Source organism: Mustela lutreola, chromosome 1 (genome assembly GCF_030435805.1).
Source record: "Mustela lutreola isolate mMusLut2 chromosome 1, mMusLut2.pri, whole genome shotgun sequence".
NCBI classification, from domain to species: Eukaryota; Metazoa; Chordata; class Mammalia; order Carnivora; family Mustelidae; genus Mustela; species Mustela lutreola.
This window is the reverse complement of record NC_081290.1, coordinates 261,346,696-261,363,151: the sequence shown is the minus strand read 5'-3', so window position 1 is coordinate 261,363,151 and position 16,456 is coordinate 261,346,696. Positions and strand designations below refer to the sequence as shown.

The 16,456-nt window shown below is 47.8% G+C and overlaps 1 protein-coding gene and 1 long non-coding RNA gene across 3 annotated transcripts; one reads left to right on the top strand and one right to left on the bottom strand.

Moving 5' to 3' along the window:
• Positions 1–211: 211 nt before the first annotated feature.
• Positions 212–11,555, top strand: LMO2 (LIM domain only 2). Of its 2 annotated transcripts, none has more exons than XM_059139430.1 (4): positions 212–360; positions 1,123–1,351; positions 5,421–5,636; positions 10,571–11,555. In XM_059139430.1, exons 2-4 carry the CDS (start codon positions 1,311–1,313, stop codon positions 10,788–10,790), a joined length of 477 nt encoding a protein of 158 aa, XP_058995413.1. In that variant the 5' UTR covers positions 212–360; positions 1,123–1,310; the 3' UTR covers positions 10,791–11,555. The 2 variants fall into 2 exon arrangements, with proteins under 2 accessions (XP_058995413.1, XP_058995405.1); XM_059139422.1 differs by lacking the exon at positions 212–360 and adding an exon at positions 885–1,000.
• Positions 4,961–14,324, bottom strand: LOC131811190 (uncharacterized). Its single transcript, XR_009345846.1, has 3 exons — positions 14,022–14,324; positions 13,827–13,911; positions 4,961–5,079 (listed from the first exon to the last, which is right to left on the bottom strand). It is a non-coding gene; the product is annotated as an uncharacterized LOC131811190 (long non-coding RNA).
• Between the last annotated feature and the right edge of the window lie 2,132 nt (positions 14,325–16,456).

The following is a 16,456-nucleotide window of genomic DNA, read 5'->3' as shown; positions in this document are numbered from 1 at the left end:
TTACTGGCACTTTCCATGGGGGCACTTCCACCGCAGGAGTCCGATTTGTGAAAGATGCTGAGGGATGGAATTCTGCCGCCAGCAGATGGAGAGGAGACTCAGGGCCGCGTGGTCCCTCCCAACCACCCCCCCCACTTCCCCACCCCCCGGGATTAGCTGCCCCCGGCTCTGCTCAGGCGTACCCAGCCCGTGCGGTCCCCGCTCGCACAGCACCAGCCGCCTCTCTCGAGCGCGGACGCAGTCACAAGCCGGCCGCCAGCAGAGCCGCGCTGTCCCGGGCACCCCCGCGTGCTGTGTCCGCGGACCTGAGACCTCGAACCCCGGACGGCCGCGAAAGCCACCCGGAACGCGTGCATTTCTGTATGTGCTTATTCCACGTTCTTGTCTTGTCTTTCTTCCGTGAGCGGCCTGCTGGTTACTTTCAGGCTTAGTTAACCAAAAGGGAAACGCCGAAGAGGGGAAGCCCTAAAAAATGATTTAGACGCAACCCAGCCGCCCCCCCCCCCCGAAGGAGCCGTGTTCACTGAGCGACTCCCCCCGCCCCCGACGCTGGCCCCTTTAAGAAGCCAAGTCGGTCCTGATGCTGCTGTTTGTATTGCTAATCCCCAGGAGCCCCGTTTAAAAAAGGGGGGGGGGGGACCGGGCAGCTGTCTCTTTAAATGTGATTTCCTTCTATTGTATTTGAATCGTGATCAGGAAAAAGGAAATGAAACCAGAGACAGAGGGAAGCTGAGCGAAAATAGACCTTCCCGAGAGAGGAGGGAGCCCGGGGACAGAGGCACGGTCCCCTCCCCGCCCCCAGGCCGCCGCCCCCTCCCTGCCCTCGGCGGCGAGCTGCGCGCCGCGACCCGGGTCGAAGGTGCGAGGGACTCGGGGCGGCCGGGCGGGCGCGCACGATCCCCGCGGGCGGCGCGGAGCCGGTGACAGCGCGCGAGCCGAGCCGGACCTGGCGGCGGCGGCGGTGGCGGCGGCGGCGGCGGCGGCGGGACCGGGATGGAAGGTTAAGTCCTGAGCAGCAGCAGCAGCTGCAGCCGCCGGGGCCAGGCTGCGCGCCCCGGTCCCCGCCTCGGCCGCGGCGCGCCGGCAGCCCGGTGATTCGCTCTCTCTCTTTGGCGTTTGAAGGGAGCGCGGTGACTGTCCTTGAGCGCGGAGGGGCGAGCTCGCCGCCGGAGCGCCGGAGCAAGAGGAGGCGCAGGAGCGGCGGTGGCGGCGGCGCCCGAGCATCCGAGGGGGTCCGAGCCCCGGCAGCCGGCCAGCCCCGCGCCACAAAGGGAGCGCCCCCGCCTCCTGGCACGCCACCTCCCTCCCCAATGTCCTCAGCCATCGAGAGGAAGAGCCTGGACCCGTCTGAGTAAGTGTGGCTCCCCTGCCCCTGCCACCCACGGAGACCACGGCCTCCCGCCCTGGGGCTGCAGGGTAGCACCGGCGGCGGGCGACAAGGCTCCAGGTGCGCGCCCGCAGCGTGCCCTTGGCTCCCTCTGCCTTGCGCGGGGCTCCCCCCTTACTCGCGGGTGGCTCTGGGGACTGTGGGAGAGGGGTAGGCACCCCGCGGCAGGGAGAGGGGTTCGGCCTGGCACCTCTGCGGGCCCCTACCGGCTACCTGGGACGTACCTCAAAGCCACCGCGGGCCAGAAAGTTTACACGGGAACAGGCACAGGGGGGAGCTCGGAGGCGCGCAGGTGCAGTCCCGAGAGCGTTCTGGGCTTGGTTCTGCTCCCTTCTCACCTCTCGCTTCCTCGGTCCCCATTCTCTTTGTCCACTTGATCCTGGAAGGGGGGACATTCCAAGTGGAGGCCTCCCGAGTCCCCTACGGCCCCCTTAGCGGTGCGCAGGTGGAGCGGCAGCCAGCAGCGCCTGGGATGGGCGGGTGAGGGGGTCCGAGCGTCCACCTAGGAGCTCTCCCTGGCCTCCAGAGACTTTCGAGCTCCTAAATCCGGAGTTAATTTGGGGTCCACTGATGGGGGCCTGTGAACCTCAAAAGTTAGTGCATCATTTTGTGTATAGGTGAATTCTGGGGGAGCAGTGGCCCATAGCATTTATCACAGTCTCAAAGGGGTTTGGGGTCAGGTAACGAGAGCTCTAATGAACATTTGCCGCATGTCTCTTCTGAGCTTTGTTGGTTTGGAATGTTCCCCTGTTCCCAACCTATACCTCCAATCCATTCTTTAGCTTTAACAAGGGGAGAAAGGGTTGTTTAAGATATCATTTTCCCGTCAGCGCAAATGCCCTTTTAAGATTCATTAGCTGTCTGGTATTGAGAATTTTTATTCCTTTGAAGTCCCCATCTAATCCTTTGAAGGGATTTGTTACACAGACCAAAGGAGCTGGTTAATGACTTGTCCATTTGTGCTTTTAAGAGGCATTTGTTTTCTCTTCTTTTCTTTTCCTGCTTTAAAGGAATTGTGCTTTCCTGATTGAAGTCTCTCCCTCCCCCAGTTCCAGCCATCTATGGTGTTTATATACCTGGGCTTTACCCTCAGTTACCAGCATAAACACTCAGCATGCTCTTATAAAATACAGGAAGTACCATGATCCGGTGAGAACATAAACATCACTCTTCAATCTTGAAGGCTCAGACCCCTGTTCTATAAGGGGCCAGGTCTGTTCTAAGGAAAAACACAGCTTCCTTCAACAAATGCTTGGGAGAAAAAGAACATTCATTTTTAAAATAATGTATCTCCTCAGACACAGGGTTTAAAGGGTGGTTTGCACACTTTTTTTATAAACCTAGAATTACAACTTCGCCCTCAGTTTTTAGAGCTTGGGCAAGACCCTAGTAATGCAAGAAGAGTGAACAGGATGTATTGGTGCCTAATGCCTTTTTGATCAGCAGAACTTAGTCACTAATCCTTTTATTAGGAGATAAATCTGGAGGTTTCAGTTCCCTGAAGGAGGTTTGCTCTTTTCAAAGTTTGTGCTTTTTCACTGAGGTTAGAAAATGGGAACATCCTAGCCTCAGAGTACAGCAGGCATTTGCTGAAGAATGCTCATCCTTCATTTCATCGTGTGTCCCATAAAGACGGGGTCTACCTGGAGATGGACAAGCTAGTTGGGAAATTACTGTAGCACCTCCCACTCCCTCCTTTTATTGGAAATTGTTGAGCAAGGATCCCAGAAATCCAGGCCAAAGTAATATTCAGGTATAAGATTCAGGGTAGGCTCCAGGAGAATATAAAATATTTGAGGGTGAATCTCACTCACTCATTACGTTGGAATATCCATGAAACATAATGTGATATTATCATTAATTACAGAAAGCTAGATAGAGCCAATATCTTATCCTGTCCTTTCCTATCTCATCTTGGACCATCACAATGGCTCTTTGCTTAACATTTCTACCGTAGTGGAACACTGTCCTCCCCGATGCCTCATTGTGTATTTACTTAAAGCCCACTTGGGTCATGACTACTGGCATCTCCTAGGTAGGGATACAAGTTTGCCTATAGGCATTTGCAAATGAAACATTTTACTTACTTACTTACTTACTTATCTGCAAATGAAACCTTTAGACAGAAAGCCAGCCAGAATTCTCGAGATAGAGATTTCCTCTACCACCTACCTATGAGTAACAAGAGCGGTTCATTTTAATTCCAGGCAATTTTGCACCAGCAAAGTGCAGATTCTCCTTTTTCACAGATGGTTGGCAGCATCGCCATCAGGCCATCGAGTGTGGTCAAGGTTGCATGAGTATTTCTGGAAGCCCGAAGTCAGACCGTGGGCCGTGGAAAGAGAAGACATGCGTTTCTTAGTTGACGCATGTGAAAATGCTGGGGATATTATTTTTCAGAAGGGAGAATGGAAGTACTTAGATGTAACCTGTGGAAACAAAGAAAAGCGAGTGAGGCTTCAGTGAATTTTTAAAACTATTTAAAGTCTAGAGTGTTTAAAAGAAAACTGACTTGGGTTTCACATTTTCTAATTCTAAGAAGGGATCATCTTATGAAGGACACTGACCCTTGGTCTACAAAGCGTGGACTTGGCTTCAGTATTCCTAAGTACTCAGGGAAGTGTGCACTTTCTAGAAAGAGGCACCTGAAATTGTCAATGTATGTGATCAACACGGATTACCTGTGTCTCATCTTCCCTCAGTATAATGGGTGCTGAGCTCTGTGGGGCCCAGGCCAGTCAGGACACAAGGTCACCTGGCAAGTCAGTTTCAGCTAGAAATAGGAGATAGATTTATACTCTCAAGATACAGAGAAGCAAAGTCCCTTGGGAAATCCCATGGTTGGAAGTGCTCCATTTTAAAAAACATAATGGATTTAAAAAAAAAAAAAATTGTGTTTGAGTAAGATTCAAAAGAGCACTTATTTGTTCATTGTTACAAAGCAACAGGTATTAGATTTTTCCCATGTTCCATTTGGTGCGGGAATAGTTTCTTTCCACTCCCTTTTATTTTCTTCCGGCAAATAAAAATATTTATTTTAAAATGTAAAACAGTAGTATCCAGATCCCAGTGAAGCCAAGAGGACTGCAGATCCTATCTGACTTTTTAAACGAAGAAACACATCTCACAGGCTCGCTATTAGCAATTGCCTGCATGGAGATTTCAGTCTGTTTAATTGCCTTCCACTTTCTTGAAAATAATCATTACCCCTTCCTCATTTTCTTTCCTAAATCAGCTTTGTCCAAATAGGTTTTGCTGTTGTAAATATTTTCACATGCAGAATGGTCTGCTTAGTGTCCCTTGTAAGTCTAACAATGGCCTTACTACCTGGGCTTTTTCTTCAAGGATTCACTCAGTAATAAGGATGGGATGTGGAATTTCTGTTTAAAAAATTTAAATATATATATATATATATATGATTTTAAAATAATAATAATGAGAATTCCTAATATATCCTGATGGAATTTTTATTTGGAACCAAGAAAACAACCTAAGATAATCTTTGATTAGTTTCTTCTTTCTTCCTCACTTCTGCTTTTCGTGCAGTTGGGAAGGGCTCGGGGTAGGATGGCACGGAGATTCAACAGGGAACTTGCAGAGTTTGAGCCCTCCGGGTAGTGGGCTCTGAAGCTGGCAATTCTTCTAGCCTGGAGTGCCTCCTGTAGGGCTCAGCAGGGCCCTTGAGTCTAGGCCTGGAAGGAGGAAAAGGAAGGAGAAATGGCAAGAGACTGAAGGAAGGGAGGGTGGAAAAAAGAAATAAAAACAAGAGAGGGCAGAGGGCCCCGGAACGGTGCAGGGCTCGGGGCCGGGGTGCAGAGCCACTGGCATTTTTTTCCATAGCATCGAGGGTGGAAGGCCCCGCTCTCTCCTGTCCTGACCCAAGCTAGCTGGGCCCCTCTGCCATCTGGCCTCTGGATATGTAGCCCCGTCCTTTCTCCTGTCTCCAAACTGAAACTGTCCTGTTCGGCCCAGAGCGATGGCTCACCCCTGGTGCCCATCCCAAGGTTATCCCTAACGCAGGTCTTCTTTCCAGGGAGCCAGTGGATGAGGTCCTGCAGATCCCCCCGTCCCTGCTGACATGCGGCGGGTGCCAGCAGAACATCGGGGACCGCTACTTCCTGAAGGCCATCGACCAGTACTGGCACGAGGACTGCCTCAGCTGTGACCTCTGCGGGTGCCGGCTGGGCGAGGTGGGGCGGCGCCTCTACTACAAGCTGGGCCGGAAGCTCTGCCGGAGGGACTATCTCAGGTACCCTCCCTCCACACCCCCAGGGGCCCCGAGCAGGGAGGGCGAGAGGCCATGGACAGCTGAGTCTCCGTCTAGCTCCCACGCTCCAGCCACCTGCCCAGATGTCCAGGCCAGAGGTTGGGTCTCAGCTGGCCTATGCAGAGAAGTCTTTGGCATCTCTTCCTGTTGGAGAGGCATAGTCGCAGGGACACATTCCTATGTCAAATACTAATTTTTTAGAAGTGAGACAATGATGAATATAAAATTCCCTACAGTAGTTCCTTTGAGGAGCACACCAGGGGAGGGGCCCGGGAGGGAATCACAGAGCTCTCCGCAGGAACCAGGAGGCTTGGGGTCGAACAGCTGGATGGTGGGTTCTTAGGGGTGCACTTAATGCTCCCCAATACATATATAGGTTATAAAAGATTCTTTTGTAGGTCTCTAATCTTACGTGATTTAAAAGCCCTGAGCTTTTGACTGTGACAGGGAGGACAAAGGCTCTGAGATCAGCTGTTGGTTGAAGTCCTGGCACCACAGCTTTCTGACTGTGACCTGGGCCAAATTCCTTAGCGTTCCTCAGCCTTTATTTCTTCCCCTATAAAAATGGGGGTAATAGCAGCCCCTTCCTCCAGGGAGGAGGTGAGGATTCGGTAGGGTAATCCATGTGAACTGCTTGGCTTGGTGTGTGAATACCAGATAGATGTTAGCTGCCCTTGTAACTAATCCTCAGGACATTAAGTCTTTCCTGCCTAACGAACAGAAATGGAAGAGTGGAAGCAAAGGGGCGCCTGGGTGGCTCAGTGGGTTCAGCCTCTGCCTTCTGCTCTGGTCATGGTCCCAGGGTCCCGAGATCGAGCCCTGCATCAGGCTCTCTGCTCACTGGGGAGCCTGCATCCCCCTCTCTCTCTCTGCCTGCCTCTCTGCCTACTTGTGTTCTCTGTCAAATAAATAAATAAAATCTTAAAAAAAAAAAAAAAAAAAGAGTGGAAGGAAAAAATAGGAACACTACAACAAACACCCCGTGAGATAGGAGCAGAGGACATCTTCTGATGCTCTGGGTCATACTGTTGGCCAAGTGAATTTTCTGGCACTCAGTGAGTGCCTTTGCCCGGAATGTTCTAGCATTTCCAGTTTCATATTAGCTGCTGTGGAGGTAACTCTGTGCCCTCTACTGTCAGATCTGCTCAACTGTGTAGCTGTCAGTTTCTTGCCATCTTCCCGTGGCAAAGGGTCCGTGGAGCACGAAGCCCTAATGCATTAGGACCACCCAACCCGGAAGCCCGCCAGGCTACCTCTTCCTCCCAAACCTGCCCTCACAGCATTTTTACATGAAAAAAAAAAAAAAATGCAGGCAATTCCATGGGGAAGGAAGCTTATCTGTTTACCCAGAGATGGATAGAATACGCTTCCCCCCTCCCTAAATTCTCTGATAAAGCCCTTGCACATTTGGTGGTTCGGAGAAAATAAGTTGAGTTTTCAATGACTGTGATTAGAATTTTGGTCCATTTTTTTATTAAGTTACAGGAAAATGGAACTGGGATAAATAGAGACCTGATTTTGCTGGCTACCAGTTTGCCAAGTCAGTGCAGAAAGCAGACGAGTCAATGATTCCCGTTGGGCCGCCTGACGACATGCCTGTCAAATCATTTGAATCTTATTAAATGAAGTGCAGATAGAGTCAGGTCAAAAGGAGCCCCGGCTTCTCCCTATCTCTATGGTTCTCTGTAACGTTCGAGAATAAACCCGGTGCCGCCTGGGCTTGTTCATCTTTTGCATTTTTAAAAAGAAGAGAAAAAAAATGTCTGGGAGAACCCAGTGTTAATTAACTTGTGTCTTGGTGACATGAAATAATTCTTCTCCCTGCTACATTCCTAGGCAACATGTTAATTAACTCTCTGTTAGTGCCGGCATTTCCAGCCATCCTTTAATATTTATATTATTGTTATTAAAATGGGCAGGAGAAAGCTTAAGACATTGACACCTCTTGACAGAGGAGAAAAACCTTTTTTTTTTTTTTTTTTTTTTTTTTGCTTCAGGGATGGTCCTTTAGCCATGGACTTGCTTACCTGCATTCTTAATATATCTGGGAGCATCTTTTAAAAAGGCAAGAGTGAATAAATGGGGAGGTCCTGTGATGGGGTTCAGTCCTTCTTCCCTCCCGGGAGAACTTCTCCCCCTTCTGAGGATTGCCCATGGCTGACCCGCCTGTTACAGTCCTTTTCAGACATTTAGCCTCAAATATTCATGAGATCCCAGTGCAGAATCTAAACCCAGCTTCTGCTTGCTGCGGGTCGGTTGTGCTGCTGGGAACCTAGCGGTAGCTGCTCATGTCAATGCAGAGTCCCCAGATTATGTCAGACCCCTTTCCCACCTTTGTGTGCAGTGCACCCCCCCCAAGTGGTTTTATTTGCAACACCCAACATCTGCATCTGATAGAGCCAAAGGGTACCCACTGCCCCCACACTGCCAGCGGATCTTAATACTGGCCGTTGACCAATGACTGGCATTGCAGGAACCTTGCAACCTTGCCTGGAGCCAGGCGGACTCCGAGACGTAACTTAGACCCTGGAGTCCCTGTGCCATCCTCCGGGCGCTCCTCTCTGATGGCCTTTGCTGGAGACTGCAAATTGGCTTGCCTTCCTTCCCTTCTATCCAACCTCCCTTGCCTCTCACCGGCTTCCCCTGAGAATGATTCCTTAATAAGTCCTCTCTTCGGGGTCTGCTTCCGGGATACCCAGCCCAAGGCACCAGTTCTTGGTGCCGGAGGTGAAGGCTCAAATTAGATCTTCAGTCTGGCTTATTTTTCCTATTAGTAGAATCTTAGGCTACGAAGGCTGGAAAGGGCTGCAGAGGCCTTTTCTTCCAGTTTCCGTGCTCTACAGCTTACGACACAGACATCAGAAGAGAAGATGTCCTTTGCTCCGGGGCACCTGGCTCGTTAGAGGGACCTGAACCAGCCTCCCAAATATGAGTCCTTTGTCCTTCCCCTCATTAACTGCCTGATGTGCACTGTAATTTACCCCCAACTTCCCTTTAATAAATGCTCTCCTTCCTTAAGGGTCACACACCCCACGTGTTGGCTTCAAGCCACGCACACTGTTTTGTTGGGTTGTTTATCCTCGCTCAGTCCCAAACTCAACTTACTGAACAGTCAGGCTTTCCACTCTGTGACCTCCAAGGTGGCAGCTTCCTACAGCTCCACCATCTGCTATGCTGGGAGAAAATGTTCTCCCCCCCCCCCAATGAGTTTGTCCCCCAGGTGGTGCCTCAAAAAAAATGCTCAGAGATCCTCAGATGCAAAGCGGAATTCGGAGGGAAATTAACCGGCCCAGGCTCCCACCACCAGCCCTTTACTCACAGACCGAATCTTCCTGCTTCCATTAATTCTGCCCAAATGTTTCCAAATGTGTCAATTGCCTGTCTTCCCTCCAGCCTCTCAGAATGTTCCCATCCATTCTCTGCTATCCTGAGGTGACTAAGAACGTCTGATAAGAAGCAGCATTAACCTAAGACAGTCCTAAAAGTTGGAGGTGGAAGAGGCGCGTTATCAGGCACGTGTGAAAATGCTTTCCTGTAGCAGGAAGGCGCCTTTTGAGTACCCCGACCTGGGCTTAAAACAGTCATTGCGGGCTTCGCCTTTGATGGTCGGTGCTTTGACAGTGCTCCCGTGATCCTTCTCGTAGCCCAGTGAGGCAGATGCTGGATCACTGCCACTTTAGAAGCTCAGAGGGACCCGAGGTCCCACTACGCTCACCCTGCCCTCAGGGCTGGTCCTGGATATGTGCGATTCAAAACTCACGTGGAGGGGCACCTGAGTGGCTCAGTGGTTAAAGCCTCTGCCTTTGGCTCAGGTCATAATCCCAGGGTCCAGGGATCGAGCCCGCATCAGGCTCTCTGCTCAGCAGGGAGCCTGCTTCCCCCTCTGTCTCTGCCTGCCTCTCTGCCTACTTGTGATTTGTCTGTCAAATAAATTTAAAAAAATCTTTAAGAACCTTGAAGTTTAAAAAAAAAAAAAAAAATACTCACGTGGAAGGGCTCCTGACCACACTGGCCTCTCCCCCAGAGTGTCTCAACCGGGAGGCCTGAGAAGGTACATTTCTAGCAAGTCCCAGGTGAGGCAAATCTGCTGGTCCCGGGAGCGCAGCTTGAGAACGAGCCACTGCCCTGGGTTCCACCATGTCGCCTCTCCTACCTTGACAGTGAATATTTGCTTGAAATAAGTGACTGACCATGACTTAGGGGAGTCTCGATTTTGGTATCAGAACAGAAGTTTCTCCAGAGATTCATGCCACTGGGGCAGCCAAGGACCTTGCAGCAAGCTCTTCTGTTCAGTGTGGAAAAAGGCCGTTGGTCTCTCAGATCTGCACCGAGTATCTCCTGTCGAATTCCCTCTGTCTCCTGGAAGCTGGGGCCCCAGAGAACAGTCATACGGAGGCGGCCATCTTAGCTTCGGGAGGAGACGCAGACCAGCCCTCTCCACGGGTGGGATCAGTAGTTGTTGCCATGAGAGAATCCGGGAACCCCAGAAAGATGCCCATTTCACTGCATTCCTGCTCGGTTCCTCCTCAGACGGCCCCCAGAGATGTACTCCAGCTCTCCTTCTAAAATGGAAGTTCCCCCGGGAGGGGACACACAGTACATGCCTCACCTCTTAATTCAAATCACTTCAGCTAAGGCTCTTCCCCACAGACAAGGAGCCCCAGGGCAGCCTAGAGCAAGGAAAGCTAAGAAAAGGGGCAGGTTATGCCAAACACAGATGCCCACGGGTTGCAGCCTCCTCCTGGAGAACCCCCTTCCCTTTGGGAAAGACCCCACGAGCTTCCTCAGACCCGCCTCTGCCTGGTTTCCTGACAGGTTGGACGTGAGCCTCCCGTATGGAACCCATCCTCAAGTCCTTTCTGCCAGTTTTGTGTCTGCCAATGTCTTCTTAGCTTTTCTTTCTGTTTTACCCCCAGGCTTTTTGGCCAAGACGGTCTCTGCGCATCCTGTGACAAGCGGATCCGTGCCTACGAGATGACAATGCGGGTGAAAGACAAAGTGTATCACCTGGAATGTTTCAAATGTGCCGCCTGTCAGAAGCACTTCTGTGTGGGCGACAGATACCTCCTCATCAACTCCGACATAGTGTGCGAGCAGGACATCTACGAGTGGACTAAGATCAATGGAATGATCTAGGCCAGAGTCCCCCAGGCTCTCTGGGTGGCGTGTTTCACTGAAGTCACTGTCTCCATGGGGTCTTCACTCTTGGGCACTCTGGGGATTTGAGGGTGGGATGAGGCATTTCTTAGGGGCTGGTGGATCTTCTGTGGGCACCATGACACAACATCCAAGTAACATAATACAAGGGACAAGGCTTAAATCTGACAAAATGAGCAGCCTTTAGGGAGAACTTATGGACAATGGCCACAGCCCCTCCATAGGAACTGACACAATTAGTGAAGGAAAGGAGCATCCGGGAACAGGCAGGCACATGCTATCATCCTAGAACCTCACAGCTACAGAAAGGGACTTGTGTAAAGACCCGTTAGGACCTTGACCCTTGAAAACTAGAGATGTGCAATTGATTTCTTTTCTTCCTGGCTTTTATGACAACCCTGCTCTAATCACTGTCCTCCACACAAGGCAAGGACAGAGAAGAGAGTGACCACCTCCCCAAGGCCTTCAGCTTTGGATCCCAGGGAAACTGCATGGAGACACATTTCAGTTGAGAATGGAAATGGCAACTTTTAACCAAACAATTATTTAAAGCAATGCTAATGAATCACTGTTTTTAGACACTCTGGTTTGGAGGTGAGGTGTTCCACAGATTGTTTCTATACAAATGTAAATCTAAAAGCAAAAGTTGTTCAACTATTTTATTATCTTAGATTATATCAAAGTATTTGTTGTGTGTAGTTAAAAAAAAAACTGCGGACAATAAAAATGACAGACTGAAATGAAGTGCTATTTACTTGATTATGAGTCATAATTTGGGATGGCAGGAAAATAGCTTTTCATACTACAAAGGAGAAGTAAATAAGCAATTCACTTTTAGGTCAAATAAAAACTGCCATTTATTGCTAGGGTTTAGACAAGGCAGGCACGTTTCTGTATTACTAGCAATTATATAACAGGTCATCATGGAGCTCAGAGGGATGTAGAATAATTAAATTGTTATTGTAAAATGTGCATTTCACTTCATTGTATAGAACGAATGGAAGGCAAGATCATTGCCTTTGGGAAACCTGTAACCTAGAAAGGACACAAATACATAAAACAGATTCCCTTTGGGAGAGAAGGTAATTACCTAGCTTGAAATGTGGCAAAGATGCTGAGCTTGACACTTCGATTTTCCAAGACGTGTGTCTCAGGGTATTTTATGACAAGTGGTTAAGAGGACCTTACTTTGAGGATTTAAAGCAGGCCATCTTGGTTGGTGCCTTCGCCTTCCACCCTATTTAGGGCCCCATGAACTGACTCAGAGCGCCACCTGCTGGCCATCATCTCTTAGCGCGTTAGTTAAGACGGACTCCGAGAGAGTCATACCTAGATGGATATACTTTGTTTCATAAAAATATCGGCAAGCACCAAGAAGTCTTAATTGTGTCTAATTACCAAGACATCAGAAATATGTATCTAATGATACAGCCAGTTAGCTTTGGTATTGCTTTAAAACCTCCATCACTTAGGTTTGTATTTTTTTTTCCTTCTAAAGGTGAAATAATTTAAGTGATGACTCTTGGTCTATAAAATGCTAGAAATGGTTGGGAAATTTGCTTATGGTGGCCTATTTAAAAGAAATCTAATTATATTGCATTGCAACTTAGGTGGTGGTAACTTGCTGCCAGTGAGGGGATGTTTGTTCTAAGTCAACAGAAGGGATGTGGTTCTTGAGTTGTCGTCTCTGAATCGGTAGTAACAGCATCACTTGAAATAAGTGATTTATTAAATTTTTTTAATTAAAATATTGAACATTATTAAAAGTTATTAATTAAAAATGAAGATTTATGCGTTCTGCTCCAGACAAAACGGATCAGAAACTCTGGAGATGGGATTCAGCAATCCGTGTTTTAATAAGCCCTAAAGCTGATTCTGACGCACACTCACGTCTGAAAATGGCTATCACAAACATTCCACAGTTAGGCAGATCATGCGCTCTTAAGTTGTTAATAGTTAATATTTGACACAGAAGGTAACCAGTAACTTATCCACCCATAGACAAGCACTGTCTACTCATGGAATTATACATAATTTTGTCACTCAGCTGACAACCATCATCTACCAGATCAATTAGAATGCAATCCCCCATTTTTAACCATATCAACATCCATTATAATAATTATGTATATCAGCTATAACTATCTTGTGGGCAGTTAATTTTTTTAAAATTTATTTGACAGAGAGAGAGAGAGAGCACAAGCAGAAGGAGCAGCAGAGGGAGAAGCAGAGTCCCCACTGAGCAGGGAGCCTGAAATGGGACTTGATCCCAGGACCCCCGGATCATGACCTGAGCCAAAGGCAGACCTTTAACTGACTGAGCCACCCAGGCACCCATCTTGTGGACAGTTATTGGAGCAAAATAAAAATGATTCTTGCTTTTGGAAATGTAAACTCTATTCTTAATCTCTATTGTAGGGATTAATCACTATTGTAGTAAACTTAATCACTTAATCACTATTGTAGTACAATGCAAGATTCAAAAATCCAGCCAATAGCTTTTTTTTTTTTTTTAAGATTTTTATCCATTTGAGAGTGAGAGATTACAAGTAGGCAGAGAGGCAGGCAGAGAGAGGGGGGGGGAAGCAGGCTCTCCATCGAGCAGAGAGCCCGATGCGAGGCTTGATCCCAGGACCCTGAGACCATGACCTGAGTCCAAGGCAGAGGCTTAACCCACTGAGCCACCCAGGTGCCCCCCCAGCCAATAGCTTTGCCAACCTCCATAAAGCAGTGAATATTTTCTATGTGTCAGTGGTACCAACTTGCAGAACTGTGAATGCACGGGCAGGGTCTTTGTGACAAGTCACCCCAAATGTCTAACCCACAGTGGACTTGAGAGGAAAAACAGGTAAAGAGACCTCATGAGGGACCAGCTCCTGAAGTCTACCTGTGGTCCTTGCCTGAGTGTGTAACCCGTGGACCCCAGACCCAGAGTCAGGAGAACAGAACACCTGCTCCCTCCTCTGGTCTCTCCATGAATTCAGCAATTTGCAGGAACATTTTGCTTCCTCTCACCTCATTAATGTCTTGTGTCCTGAACCAGCTTCCTTTTATTGCTGTCTCTAATAGAACCCCTGCTTCTCGGGGGAATATCGGAATCCTACAAAGTGAAAATAGAGCGGTGAGTAGGAACTTTATCATCTGAAGATTTGGATACGAATTACAGGGACATGACTTTATTTCTTTAACAAACACTTACATACCACTTACCATGTGCCAAGCACTATCCTAGGGATTTTACAAAAACTAACTCCTTCAATCCACACAACTGCCATAGGTGGTAGGTTGGTACTTATTATCGCCCATGTTTTCCTGCCTGGGAAACTGAAGCATAGACAGGTTTAGTAACTTGCGCACAGTCCCACAGCTAATAAATGACAGGAGAAGGTTGCAACCATGGACCTTTGCCCTGTGCTCTGCTGTCTCTTTCCCGGGCTCACCTCCCTGAACCTCAAGTTTCTCATCTGCAAAATAGGGAAAATTCATACCTTTCTCTCTGGAAAGTATTTCAGTTCAGTCTAGCTAGAAATGTAACCAAAGGCGTAATAGGACACGATTAGCACCATAAAAAAGATATGTAAAAAGTGATATGAAAACATAGATAAGGGAACAATTAAATCCGAGCAGGCGTGGCTATCTGGAGTAAAGAGGAAATCACATTTGAAATGACCCTGGACCAGGAAGAGAGTGACAAGGCTAGAGCAAAGACTCAGAGACCTTGACCTTGCAGGGCAAAAAGGCAGGTAAACCCAGAGTTTTTCATGGTGGTGGAAGGCTTTGCCCAGAGAGGGGCTGACGCCTGGGAGGAAATACATAGACATGAGTTTTCCTGCAATTCTAAGACTGAGTGGCAAATCAAAATAAAAAACAAGGAATCTTGGGGGGAAGGGGAAGGAGGGAGGGAGCAAGATGGGCCTGGAACATCTCCTTACGCCAGCAAGCAAGGAAGTACTAAAAAGGGGGCAGGGGGTGGGGTGGACATAGGAGTGTCCCAAGCACAAAGAAGCCAGCTTGAAGGGGCTATCAATGGCCACATCTGGGAGATTTGACTAACAAAATAATGAAGGACCGTTAAGAGTTGTAAACCATTGGGGGAAAATAAAACTCTGTGAGTTCATACCAATAGTAAGTAAATGGAGAAGAGGGAAGACCCTTGCTCACAGCAGAATCTTGAGTCCCAGCTGCTAAATGTGAAGACTGGATGGGAGCTGGGAGATCATTTGCGTCTATCATAGTAAGATGACAGACGCAAACAAGAATCATGAACAGTTGCTATATGTCAACAGAGAAAGAGCAGGATATTTGGATGGTCCCAAAGTGCCTTCCTGTATATTGCTTATTTGGGGCAAGAGGGGAAACCAGTAATTGCACAGTGGAGAGATTGGATAACACCTTGACCCGGTGATCAGTGAGGAACAGATGGACACTGTATGCCTCCAGATGTGACATTCTGTAAGGGACACAACCTCATTCGCTTTAGTAGCCTGCTGGAGAATGGATAACCTGAATTAGGAGACACATTACCAGACAAACTCAAAATGATGAACATTGAATTTTTTTAAAAAGAAGGGGGAAAGAGCGGTGCCCACGTGGCTCAGTTGGTTGAGTGTTGGACTCTTGATTTCGGCTCAGGTCGTGATCTCGGGGTTGTGAGATGGAGCCCCCCATCAGGCTCCACGCGGAGTGTGGAGCTTGCTTAAGATTCTCTCCCCTGTCCTTCCCGCCTTGCTCATGCTTGCTGTCTCTCACTTTCTCTCTCTCTAAAAAAAGGGGGTAGGGACAGAAGTGAACTTTATCCTCAAAAATGCCAATATCATAAAGGACAAAGAGAGGGTGTAGAAATGTCTCAGATTCAAGAAGGCTAAGGAAACCCGACAACTAAATATGATACATGGCCCTTTACTGAGTCCATTTCTAGAGGGGAAAAAAAAGTGTTGTGAAGGACATCATTGGGTCAGTTGATAAAATCTGAAAGGGTAGATTAGTTCAAAGTACTGCGCAGATATTCAATTTACCCAGGTGATAATTACACTGTGGTTATGTAAAATAATATCACTTCCATTAGGAAATACACGGTGAAATGCTTAGGAGGCAAGGATAATGAGGTAACTTATTCTCAAGTGATTAAGAAAAATATATATGTGCATATGGGGGTGAATAAATGATAAAGCAAATGGGATAAAATGTTAACAGGTGAATCTACATAAAAGATACACAAGCGCAGTATTTTTATTCTTGCAACTTTTCTCTAAGTTTGAGACAATTTACAAATAAAAAGTTTTTCTAAAAAAAAAAAATCTCAGGAATTTAACCTTTATTTGTTGTGGGCTTTCGGTTCAATTACGAGAATAGGAGAGCTAAAGAGAGGAAAAATAGATTTAAAAGTCGGTGATACACTACTATCCGTGTGCCACAATTTTAATGTAATTTTGACCTTGGGAATAAAGGTCATGTGTCTCAAGCAAGCAATGACCCCAAACATACACATACAATGTGAATGATGTGTTTAGGAGGATTCACTGAATGCCAGTTTCTGAAACAGGTTATTTCTCAACCTTCTGAAACGAGCTTACTACAAATTCTGCATGTCCTTTGTAATTAGGATCAAGATTTAATGATCTGGCTCTGAAATGTGTGTATGACAG